This window comes from Abramis brama, assembly GCF_963993115.1.
Source record: "Abramis brama genome assembly, chromosome: 2".
NCBI lineage: Eukaryota > Metazoa > Chordata > Actinopteri > Cypriniformes > Leuciscidae > Abramis > Abramis brama.
This window is the reverse complement of record NC_139964.1, coordinates 64942592-64955841: the sequence shown is the minus strand read 5'-3', so window position 1 is coordinate 64955841 and position 13250 is coordinate 64942592. Positions and strand designations below refer to the sequence as shown.

The 13250-nt window shown below is 39.1% G+C and overlaps 1 protein-coding gene across 2 annotated transcripts in view; it reads left to right on the top strand.

Moving 5' to 3' along the window:
- Window positions 1-12725, top strand: part of gpc6a (glypican 6a) — a 187786-nt gene extending 175061 nt beyond the window's left edge. The window contains exons 7-9 of one of the 2 annotated variants that reach the window (XM_084101836.1): window positions 4832-4962; window positions 7977-8152; window positions 11914-12725. In XM_084101836.1, the coding sequence (XP_083957962.1) occupies window positions 4832-4962; window positions 7977-8152; window positions 11914-12110 (504 nt within the window). In that variant the 3' untranslated portion in view covers window positions 12111-12725. The remainder of the gene's footprint in view (window positions 1-4831; window positions 4963-7976; window positions 8153-11913) is intronic. The other variant, XM_084101835.1, reaches the window with a different exon arrangement.
- The last annotated feature ends 525 nt before the right edge of the window (window positions 12726-13250 follow it).

The following is a 13250-nucleotide window of genomic DNA, read 5'->3' as shown; positions in this document are numbered from 1 at the left end:
GGGTTTGCGCTCACGCCCATTATGCAATCTGGCACGCCATATCCTCTTGTGGTCCCAGGGGAAGCTGTTGTCACTCAGGGCAGCTTACATCCCTGGGGTCCAGAATATAGGAGCAGACACTCTGTCGAGACAGGGGCTGAGGCCCGGGGAATGGAGGCTCCACCCCGAGGTGGTTGAGCAGATATGGAGGGAGTTTGGCCAAGCACAAGTGGATCTGTTTGCGTCTCGAGAGACGTCTCACTGTCCACTTTGGTTCTCCCTCACGCATCCAGCTCCTCTGGGACTGGATGCTATGGTACAGACGTGGCCGAGGCTACGTCTGTACGCCTTTCCCCCAGTTGCTCTGCTCCCGGGAGTTCTGGAAAGAGTTTGCAGGGACCGGGTCCATCTACTTCTTATAGCCCCGCGCTGGCCGGGCAGAGTATGGTTTCCCGATCTTGTGTCTCTCCTCGACGGGCCTCCTTTGGAGCTACCCGTCAGGAGGGACCTTCTGTCCCAAGCAGAGGGCTCGATATTACACCCCCAACCAGAACTGTGGAACCTGTGGGCTTGGCCTCTGAGGGGGCCCAGCTCATAGAGTCAGGTCTCTCAACTGAGGTTGTTGAGACCATTCTACAGTCCAGAGCTCCCTCCACGAGGAAACTTTATGCCCTGAAGTGGAGATTTTTCACTTCTTGGTGTAGTGACCGTCGGTTGGACCCAGTGAACTGCCCAGTTGGTACAGTGCTGGAGTTCCTGCAAGAACGGTTCACTGCATGTCTGACCCCGTCCACTTTAAAGGTTTATGTGGCGGCCATAGGTGCTTACCACATTCCTTTGGGTGGAATGTCTGTGGGGAAAGACCCCTTGGTATCTCGTTTCCTTCGTGGCACTTTGAGGCTGAGGCCTGCAGTTCGCTCTAGGGTGCCTCCATGGGATTTGTCCATTGCTCTGCAAGGCCTTTCCCTGGCCCCTTTTGAGCCTATTGAGGAGGTTCCGGAGAAGTTCCTGACACTGAAAGCTCTGTTCCTTCTAGCTATTTCTTCTCTTAAGAGAATAGGGGATCTTCAAGCACTGTCGGTTGCTCCGTCATGCTTAGAGTTTGCACCTGGTATGGTCAAAGCTTTCCTGCATCCAAGACCGGGTTACATCCCTAAGGTCCCCACTAATGTGGCCAGGCCTATTATTCTGCAGGCCTTCTGTCCTCCTCCTTTTCAAAATGCGGACCAGGAAAGAAACAATTTGCTTTGCCCAGTTCGGGCATTAGACGCTTATGTCCACAGAGCTGCCCTGTGGCGTAGAACTGACCAATTGTTTGTGTGTTTTGGGTCCCCTAACAAGGGATCCTCAGTGTCTAAGCAAAGAATGAGCAAGTTGGTGGTTGAGGCTATTTCGCTTGCTTATGAAGCGGCCGGGCAGCCTTCTCCTATGGCTGTCCGGTCGCACTCTACAAGGAGTATGGTGGCCTCCGAGGCCCTTATTTCAGGAGTTTCTCTCCAGGACGTGTGTGATGCGGCAGGCTGGTCCTCACCGCACACCTTTGTCAGGTTTTACTCCTTGGACCTGGACTCTACACCAGGGTCTCAGGTCCTGTCATCCTAGTGCTGCTCTACATGATTTCACACAGGACAGACACTTGTAGCTATGGTGGCGTTGGTATAGACGTTCCCATAGCGTCAATCTCGACGCAACGTGAGTTCCCTTGAAAGGGAACGCCTCGGTTACGACTGTAACCTCGGTTCCCTGAAGAGGGAATGAGCGTTGTGTCACCTTGCCATATCTCCTTCATGCCTGTCAGCTGCTACTTCAGACTTTACGAAGCTGCCACTCTCTGTTTTCAAGCAGGCTTTATAGTTTCCTGGTACGTGACGTCACCCGCATCTGACGTTCCGCCACGCCATTGGACTGATTTTACATGTGCTTCAAGACATCATCACGCACAGCGTTCCCATAGCGTCAATCTCGACGCAACGCTCGTTCCCTCTTCAGGGAACCGAGGTTACAGTCGTAACCGAGGCGTTTTCCAGCAATCCATGTTTTCACTGTTATACGGTAGGGGGCGCTATTACGTATCTTCTGAAAGAGTAGAGAACCTCCAGATCAAAACACAGGCGAAAAGAAGCAGAAACAAGCGATCAAAGCATTGCTTACGCACATGTAAAATAACGTCATCAACATTAAACAGCTGTATAAATCAAAACTGCCTAATATAATGATACTGTATGAAATGTCGACCCATGATGAGGAATAAGACTGTGAAGCTTTGGGGGTTTTGATGGACTCGATCTACTCCATCTGTGTTTTGATCATCATTCTGAATTCTGTTTTTTTTTTTTCATTGACAAAAACGCTTTTTTTCAGCTTTTTGTTTAAAATGTTGTGTTTTTTATAAACGCATCCACAAGTTTTTATGAATGTTTTTATTTATTTTGTGTTTTTTGATATAGTGCATGTTCAGATATACGTACAACAAAATATTCGGGGGCCTAATGTTTTTGTTTTCGACAAAAAAAAAATATTTTTTAAAAAATGCTGGCGGGGAAAGAGTTAAAATGGCCGACAAACAGTCGCAGATATCTGCCATCAGATCTCCTCCTGCCGTCAGAAGCCTGCACTGATAAGCATCAATCTGTTTGCTTTTTGGAGTGCGGTGCACTTCATTAATAAAATCAATCTGCTCACGTCTGAAGCTCTGGGTTCTGATCTGATGATGTACTAGAAGGCAAGATTTTATCGACGATTCTGTAATGTCTCGGCATGAGCACAAAAGGCAGTATGAGTAGAGACAGTAGAGATAGATAAATAATAGAATACACCTTTGGATGAACGAAGCCCATTCTTTGAGCTAGAATGAACACTTTCAAGCAGAATTGTATTAAACTCTAAATGGGAATCATTTAAATGAATATGTTCGTCTTTGATAGAGTTCGCTAGGTTTAGCTTCACATAATGTATCAGGTATGTGGTTCTTTTCTGTGAAAAACCTGAACCATGATCAGGGTGTTGCTATGAGGTTCTTGGGTGATAGTATTGTATTATGTTAAACATAAGATGGATAATTAGAATTAGGTGGTTGTTGGAATTGATAACCCAGTTATGTCTTATGGTCTATCTGGGAAAAATCAAACAGTCTAAATTGCTTATTAAAGAAACAGCAGTCTTCTAAAAAAAGCCATGATTTGAAGAAGTCTGCAAAATAATATTATTCAAGCAGTATCACACAAGAAAGAGTGTTTATATACAGCAGTTCAATTTGAGTAAAAATTTAGTTTTGACACAATATCGCCAATTAGTTTTCATATTTTGCTACAGCATGGACGGTAGCTGTTTCCTTCCTGAATGATTCAGCAATTTTGAGCAAATCGATTGAATGAATGATTCAATGACTCACTTAAGACAGACAGTTTTGTCACTAAACAAATCTTTTTTTTTTTTTTTACTAATCAGTAAAGTGAATGCTTCAGCCATATATGTCTGAATATACCTATATAGTATGCAAAAAAAGGTATGTGAGCCAAGTAGTATTTCCAAATTCATAGTATTCATAAAACAGTAGGCGAAATGGCCTACTATTTCTGAAGTGCGCATTCAATGGACACTTCACTATCCCATGAGGCCACGGGAGATGATTAGTGAATAGAGGTTTAGGAACCCAACTTACGTCGTAGGTCACATGACAATGACAACATGGCGGATGTAATATGTCCAAATGTCATTCATACTACACACTACTTTGTTAATGGTTGCGAAGTAAGTTTCAAACCAAATGCAGTACCTACTTTAGCATATTCGATTTCGGACACAGCGTCTGTTTTGTTCCTGATTGAATCAGTGTTGTGAACGAATCGGTTGAGTGAATCAATGGCATGCTAATAAAGACAGACATCTTTGAACGAATCATTGGAATGAATGAATCACTAAATCACTGTCGCCACCTACTGGTGCAACTTGCAGAAACGAGGCACTGAAGGCACAGCTTTTTTCTTTGAATGTGCGAGATGATTCATTAGCAGGTAAATAACTAGAAGAAAAGTACAGTAAACTGTAAAACTATTTTCGCTACAAACCAGAGTGTTTATGATTACAACAATAAAACAATGTGATAACAAATACCGGTTTGCATTATAAAGTAGCTTATGGACTTTTAAAATAACTTGAAGTGAATGACACCGGAAACCTTGCACATTGAAATGACAAATGGCTGCGCGCCCCAAGCCCTCTATTACGTTAAAAATAATGGATAATTAGAATTGGGTTGTTGAAATTGATAACCCAGTTATAAGTAATAGGAATAGTGATGCTTGCCTTAACAAGCACTTGCTATAGCTAATAAATTGTAGAAATATTGTGCATTTCTAGAGAGTTGAAGACCAGCAACCATTTAATAAGGCATGTTATGAGTGAAACAGACAACCAGTGACGCGTCTAACAATGGCCTGGACATTTATAAGCAATTTCCACAGATAAATCTTGGCATAATGCCTGAAAATATGTCCAATTTATAAACCTCTCACTATGAGAAGTATTCCAGGTTGAGAAGAGATTCCAGCGATCCGGTTCGGCCAGTTTAAAAACAAATCCATCCTTCTGGTTGGTACGGAAAATACCAGCACAGCTTAGTGGAGGATTAGACTTGCACCTGGTCCCCAATGAATTATCTAGCAGTGTCGAAACTGAAAAAAGTGAAGCCAGAATGAGATTTCCATGCAAATTGTTTGGCCTCATCTTCCCCCCCCTTTATAATAATCCCAACCCAATCCATCACACAGTTCAAAATGTGCCTAAATCTTCATTCCCCTGTTGTGTTTGTGGTGTTGCATATGCTAAACTGATTCTCTGCGCGTGCTTCCAGGTGATCGACATTAAGGACAGGCTAAGGGAGTCGAAGAGATTCTGGTCGTCGCTGCCAGACAGCATCTGTGCCGAGGACACAGTGACTGACCCAGATGAGGAGCAGTGCTGGAACAGCCACACAAAGGGAAGGTACGACGGTCACCTTCACACACACGTTCCCCTGGGTCGCGTCGCAGATTGTTGTGTTTCAATGACACCTTCGATGGTAATTGTTTTAGCGATATTAGGTCATAGGCAAATACAAAACACCCAGTTGGCTCAATGCACGAGGTCGGTTATGATCCACAACCAAAAACATTATATACAACTGACCTAATTGTGTATTATCGACTGGTTAATAATCAATCTAGAAAATAATCTCCTGTTAGAAGGACTTTACTGAAGTAACAATTACTACCAGTGTGAATTTTTGTAAGAGCTGGTGGCATAAATTTGTTCTCTTGGGATTACAGTGTGAGATATTTTATAATTGAAAATTATTGTGATTTTATAATACATAATAATAATCATAAATGTTTCTTGAGCAGCAAATCAGCATATTAGAATGATTTTGTAGCTATGTTTCCATCCACCTAATTTTTTTTTTTTACGTTCATTTTGGGATATTGCATAAAAAACTGGCATCTTCCTCCGAAATGCATTTATTGTTATTCATTTCAAATTATCGATTTTTCTTTTATGCCAAAAATCATTAGGATATTAAGTAAAGATCATGATCCATGAGGATATTTTGTGAATTTCCTACCATAAATATATAAAACATTTATTTTTGTGAGTGAATGCAGCACAATCGCGAACATAAATTAACAATTTTAAAGGAGATTTTTCTCAATGTTTCCAGATTATTAAATAGTTGCATCTCGGCCAAATATTGTCCTATCCTAACAAACCATACATCAATGGAAAGCTTTTATATTAAGCTTTTATTTATTCAGCTTTTATATGATTTATAAATCTCTATTTAAAAAAAAATTGACCCATGTCACATATGCGATAAATATTATATACAGTGGCTTCTCCTTCTTTTCTTAGTGATATTTAGCGCCAGTTTATCAGGAAGTGAGGATTTTGTTCACTTCGACTCAATAGATGGAAAAGGTGCTTTATCCGCAAATGTTTTATGCGATATTCCAATTTTGTGCATAGGTTAAATTCGCATGTTCGTCCTTGTCTTGACTTGTTTGGGACAAGTACATTGACAAGCTGTCAATTGAACACATTCATTAGTGTGATTAATTATTAATTTTTTGCTCAAAGACGTGTACATCAACAAACAATTAAATTAAAAAACATCAGAGTGTGGAAACGGCCTTTAAGACATAATAATTTGTGACTGACAGACCCCTGGTTTTACAGTAGCTCATTCCTTCAGTTCATTTCTGTTGATGGGCATTTCAGAGAGAATGCCATGATGTCTGTCACTCCGTCTGCCGCCTTTGAGAATGAGCCAGACGGCTTGGCAGAAACCCATCCGCTTTTCAGCCCTCCACAAGTGAGAATATCAGCAGATGGTGCAATATAAGATGTGTTTCATTTTCTTTCCAAGCGGCCTCATCGTGTAAATGACCCGTACTGGGTGAAGAGGGTTATTTAGAGTACCTAAAAGACAAATTAATGCAAATGATAAGACTTGGTGGAGCTGAAATGCATGTGATGTATTTGTTTGTTTTTTTCCAATATTTGTCAGATCTGGTCTCCGCGGAGTACAACCGTCTCATTATTGGCTAATTACTGTTTTAAAGCCATACAGTTTGCATTTGAATAGGAGTGCAGTTGCGATGGCACAACCTGGGAGCATTCAACAAGTTTCATTTATTTTTGCACAAAGCACCACCTGAAATATTAATTAGGCACAAACAATTACCTCTCGCTAAAGCGCTTCTTAGGAGATTAGATCTCAATAGAGTTCATTGCATGCATAATGCTGCAACATGTGTTTATACTGACAAGTAGCATTCAGATAAAGAGGCAGAAATTCAGAGAAGGAAAACATGATAAATGCAATTAATTCAGTATGAATCACAGACTCTACGAACTTCATTATGTAGATCATTTCAGTCTTCTCCAGTTCTTTCTAACTGAGATAATTGTGACTATGAATTTTTATTTTAACCCTATCACCAGGTTGTTGTTATTATTATAACCAAAACTAAAACTTTAAATAAACTTGAAAAAAAAAAGTTAACTGAAAGAAAATAAAATATAAAGTTTATTTAATATTTAGTTTAACTTCATATAGGGCCTGTAATAAAACTGTAATAAAAATGAATAAAAACTTACAAAAAAACCTGCTAAAACTTTAACTGAAATTGAAATTAAAATTATTATCTAAAATTAAAATAACAATGCATTACAGTTACTTTTAAGCAAAAACTAGTTGCATAGTGTTTGGTTTTTGTTAAGCATTCAGTGCATTTAAAACATTTATTTGAATACATTCAATACATTTAAAGTTTGAAAATATCTTCCATTAATAATCAAATTTACAACAATGACATCATTACTGCATTGTGGACAGTCTTCTTTCATGTACTGTACAGTGAAGTCTTACAAAATATAGTCTTTTATTTATTATTATTTTTACTTTTTAATAAAAATAAATAAAAAATACATTAACTCGTACGCAACTGACTGGAAATAGGCCTCAAGTGTTATGACATTGGCAAAGCTTTTACGATTTGCTTTATTAAAACATTAACAATATTTATCAGCTATTTATCAGGGTGATTTTCACACTATAGGTGAAAGTGTAGGTTGTAGCATCGCATTATTCCTGTTATACAACACAGGGCGACGTGAAAACGATGACTTCCTGATGAAGTGATTCTACACACGACGTGGAGCTGCAGGGCTTGTTAATGTGAATGTGAGAGGTGCTGATCCTGCTAAAGACACTCCTGATGGAGTCATGCTTCAGTCAACAGCATGTGAACACCCGCAAACGCTGTTTGGATAAATTATGAGTTTTGCTTTATGCATGAAGTATTTGTAAATGAATGCATTTGCATTTGTGTGTCCCTTGACTTTGCTTTTTTTAAGATTTTAAATCAAATATAGATTATGCCAAATCATAGTGAATCATTTATGTGTTTCTTGAACCCCGACTGAAAACATTTTAATAAAACATATCTGTTAATTTCCAGATATTTTCCTGAAGTTGTAAAAGACGGCCTTACGAACCAGCTCAATAACCCAGAGGTGGAGGTGGACATCACGAGACCGGACACCTTCATCAGACAGCAGATCATGACCCTGAGAGTGATGACCAACAAGCTACGAAACGCCTACAACGGCAAAGACGTCTACTTTCAAGACTCCAGTAAGTCAGTCGGTAGAGAACATGAGTTTATGGATAAGCGGAGAGTCTGCAACTAATACAGACGCTCAATCGCGGATTGTTTCTGATGTTAAAAATGTGTTCAAGAAATATATGAGGGATTTTGTTGTCCTTCCTGATCCAGGAATATGACCATCTTCAGGGATCATTTTGTTTGCTGGGTTTTGAGTTGATCTGGAGTAACTCTAAGGGCTAGATTTACTAACATCTTGCGCCAGCTCAAACCCTTTTTTGGCATTTTGGATTTACTAAATACACTCAGTGAAGAATTAGCACTGAAAAGTCCTAGACAGGGTTATTTTTTAAGGCCGACCTTATTGCTCACGCATTAGGAGTTTCCAACCGAGTTTCCCTTTCAGACGCAACATTTATGGGAGGAGAGTATTTAAAGGAACACTCCACCCATTTGCATTAAGCTTTCCAATGTTAGAAACCCAGTCATACTATTGAATGGTCGTGCAACACTTTATCATTTTCCCCTGAGACGAGAGAAATCTGTATTTACCTCTTAACACTTCCTCCCACAATGACGCAAAAATCGTCATTTTGCGTCATTGTCGGAGGAAGTGTAAGAGGGGGGGATTTCTGTTGAGACTACAAGCACTAGTTCCCACCCTTTCAAACCCGCCCATAGGGGGTTGGACCTAATGCGCTAACAGACCTATCACAGATCAGTGCCAGTGCGTTTGATTTCACCGGCAGAAACCTGCATGTCCGGGATTCGGCTTTTGCTTTCTACGGTCGCCATTCATTGTTTACATGCACACCTTTTGTTTCAATCTAACTGAATTCATTCCGATTGGTGAATCTGAATGTAGTGTTTACATGAACGCTAAACAAGTGAGCGGTTGATGTGCGTTTTAACATTGCTAAGAAAATACCCGCTCCTCCGTGAGAGATAGCCCACGAGACCGGTGCGTCTCACAGGCGCCGCTCATCAGTAATCACGCCACCGGCTTTTGTGTTCTACAGTCGCCATTCATCATGTTTACTGTGGCGAGCAGGACGAGGCTAGGGTCGCGGGAGAAAGACGCGAGGCCGGTGGCGTGATCGGTTGATGTGCGTTTTACCATTGCTAAGAAAATACCCACTCCTCCGTGAGAGATACGAGACCAGTGCGTCTCACAGGTGTCGCTCATCAGTAATCACGCCACCGGCCTCGCGCCGTTCTCCCGCGGCCGTCAGCCTCGTCCTTCTCGCCACAGTAAACATAATGAATGGCGAGTGTAGAACGCAAAAGCCGAATCCCGGACATTTTGTGCGATATGCGATCTCAAAAACCCGGGCAGACTCACGGAGACTAGTAACTTAGCTTAGCTTTATTGTTTACAACTGCTCTCTAACCGGTAGGCGTGGCTTGGGAGTGGCCTCGTAGAGCAGCGAAGTGCATTCTGGGAGTTGTTGTCTTTCATCCACATGAGCCAAAAAAACATTTTCTGGCTTTTCTCAGTCTAGAAAGCTCCAAATTCAAAAATAATTTCACATTTCTTCTACATAAATGACCCAATTTAAATACACATTCATCTTTCTAGAGGTGGAGTGTCCCTTTAAATGAATCACGCAAGGTGATTTATTAAGGTTTGCGCTCGTCAATTTACTGGTATTTGTGCCATTATTTAACGGACCAAAAAAGAGTGTCTTAAACCAGACGCTAATTTGCACTGCTCAATGTAGATTGTGTTGGTCATTATGATCCGGCTGCGTCTGTGTTCTTTAATTTACAAAGAGTTACATTTATGCATTTGGCTGATGCTTAAACGAAAGTGACTTGCATTGCATTCAAGGTATATGTTATATCAGTTCATGCATTCCCTGGGAATCGAACCCATGACCTTGGCGTTGCATGTGCCATGCTCTACTGTTACACAAGAAACACTACAGAAACACAAAATACAAATATGCGAGTCAATTGTGATTGATAAGGCTTTACTTCTATCTATCTATCTCTATCTATCAGCAACACAAAACACCCTAGCAACCGCCAAGCAACGCCCTAGCAACCACTTAGAACACCTTAGCAACACCTTGGCATTGTGAAGGTGTTTTGCACAAGCAATTACCACAAAAATATAAATAAATAAAAAATCTAGTTCTTTAAATAGTTTATTAAGTCAGTAATTTATAATTTCTATGTTATATTAAAACCCATATATGAGTTTGTGTTTTACTTTTTGGCACAATATTGTGACATACAAACTCAAACTCAAAGGTGAAACAGTCACCAAGTTGAGCTTCGCTCTTTTCTCAAGGAGACACGCTGGTATTTAAGACATGCAGCATACCTTCTGTTATTGACACTTATTTTGGTTTCGACCTACTTAAGATATGACTTTCTTAAAGGAATAATGCATAGATGAAAATAGAATCAATTGCACAGATAAAAATAAGCCCAAACAGCTAAGGCATACACATTTACACCCTTCTTAGATGCAAAAACTCCCTAGCATGTGTTATTCCCCGTGAGCAGGCCAGCCTTCCCTCACGCGGCGCCATAAATCACGCCACGGCGTCAGAGAGCGTCACGCGCAGTCTAGACCCTGTGTCAGCGTCAGTGAAATGAGATCCTCGACTGTCAGAAACAGAGGGCCGGTCGGGACTGACACCAACAGGAAGCTGAATTATGATAATGGAGAGTTGGCTCACATACTGATATGATGACATGATGCTCTGGGAATATACACGTCCTCAGGTGCCGGTTATGTTTGCAGGGGTTTGAGTTGAACTTAGGCTATATGAGAGCCAACTAATAATCATTCAAGAAATCAATTCAGAAATCAGTTTAATAAGTGCAAATAAATAATACAAAATAGAAAATAATAATAAAATCATAAAAAAATAATAAAACCAATAAAATATATTGTAAATATAATATTTATTTTAGCAATTGATAATGTATAAATAATAAAAAAAAAAAAAATGAAATGCAATTACTAAGTCCTTTATAAATGCATGTTAAGTATAACATATGATTTAAAATATTATAATAATAATATAATATAAAAATACAAAAAAGATAATGTAATATATAATATGTATAGACTTTTGAAATATTTTTAAAATATTAAAATATAAAGGAATATGCAAAACAGAGAAAAAAAATAAAACAATTAAAACAAAATGCAATTGATAAAATAGAAATATTTTATAAATAATAAATAAATGAAATGCAATCATAAAGCCCTTTAAAAACACGCATTAAGTGTAATATATGTATAATACAGACAAAATGTAATATATAATATGTATAGATGTATAGTAATGAAACTTTTGGAAAAAAAATAGAAAATAAATTGTAAAATAAAGAGCTAAAATATGAAGGAATATGCAAAATATAGAAAAATTGTATTTAAAAATAATGCAATTGATAATATAGAAATAATAAACAAATGTTAAAAAAAAAATGATGATATATAAATAGTAAACAAATGAAAATGCAGTCCCTTTTATAAACACACATTAACGGTAGGCTACTATATGTATAATACAAACAAAATATAATATGTATAGTAATTGAACTTTTGAAAATAAAAAGGAATATTTCATAATCAATTATCCCAAGTGCCAACATTGGGGGGGGGGGGGAAGTTGAAAAAAATGTCCATCAGTAGTTGACTTTCCATACATTTTTGTTCTCCAATTTTTAATTGTTCTGAACCCGCACTGTTCTAACCATTTTAGAAGCAGTTTGCCCATGTTATTCCTGTGCATTTCTCCAGACATTTACTCATGTTTGCTCGCGTCAGGTGATGAGGAGAGCGGCTCGGGCAGCGGAAGCGGCTTCACGACAGAACCTGAAGTGATCCACACGGAGGCCCCGATGTTGGAAGCGGACAAAAGCGACCCGCAACCCACGGCAGGCGCAGCCCATTGGCAGAAGCCTTCGCTGCAGTCTCTGGTGTCTGTCCTGGTCCTCACAGCACTGCTCCTGTGCTGGAGATAATGGCAGGAGGAGGCACTCAGCCACACGGACACTTAAGACACACACAGCGTCGCTCACGCTGGTAGCCTTTCCGGAACTGGACTGGACCTTTTACAAAAAAATATGAAGAAAAAAGCCCATGAAAAAAAAGGAGAGCAAGCTAGCTAGCTAAACTCAAGGAGAGCAAGTGAGTGTGTGAAAGGAAGAGCGAGAGCAAATCTTTGCATCCTGCTTTTTTTCCCCAAAGAATGCTTGGTGCAATCAGAAGCAGCTTCTCTTTTGGCCAACTGCTCTCATTTCTAAACAAAGTTTCTTTTCGAATGAAAAGTTGGTTGCCGTGCAAATGGGACCACTTTCCACATAGCTCTTTCGGAAAAGAATGGGAAAATTAAAAAATATATATTTTTGTTTTCCTTTTATACAGCATAAAATGAGACAGCAAAATGCGCTCTGGTGTTTTTTCGCCCCTCCTGAATTCATTGAATGACAAAAAAAAAAAAAAAAAAAAAAAAAGGCATTATAAAGAAAAAAGTAACAAATACAAAAAAAAATCTATATAAATCAACTTGTTTATGTACCACTGTGAGAATGCATGGGGAGGTCATGAGTAAATGTTTTTAACTGTGATTTTCACACAATTTTAATGCTTTGACTCCTTTTCTTTTGTTGAAGTGATTTTTTTTAACGTTATTTGCTAAGGTGGCGATTTGAGATTCTTTTATAAGATATTAGACAGTTTTAGGTGAGCGTTAAAAGGGTCTGGTCGAGTTTCCCCGAGGGCTGCTCCTGCTTAATTCAAAAGAAAGTATCCGTATCTTAATATATAATAAAGGTTTAGTTATAAAATGTTTTCTTACAGAGAAAGATTTATTTATATTTCTAATATAATTATATATTTTGGCTTTAGCGACTTTTATTCAAAAGCTCATATCTAGCAAAATAGCTCTTGCAAAGAATGATGTTTTTTTTTTTTTTTTTTTTTTTTTTGCCCTTTTCAATGCAAACACATTCATTTTATTTTACAAATATTTTCTTTTCAATCTGAATTCAGATGTACCTGACACAGACTTGCCTGATGAGTCTGAAATTTATTACTGAATGAAACCGTTTCCGTTGCCCCGTATGTCATTTTGATTTGGGAAAGTTTTGATAATGGAAAAG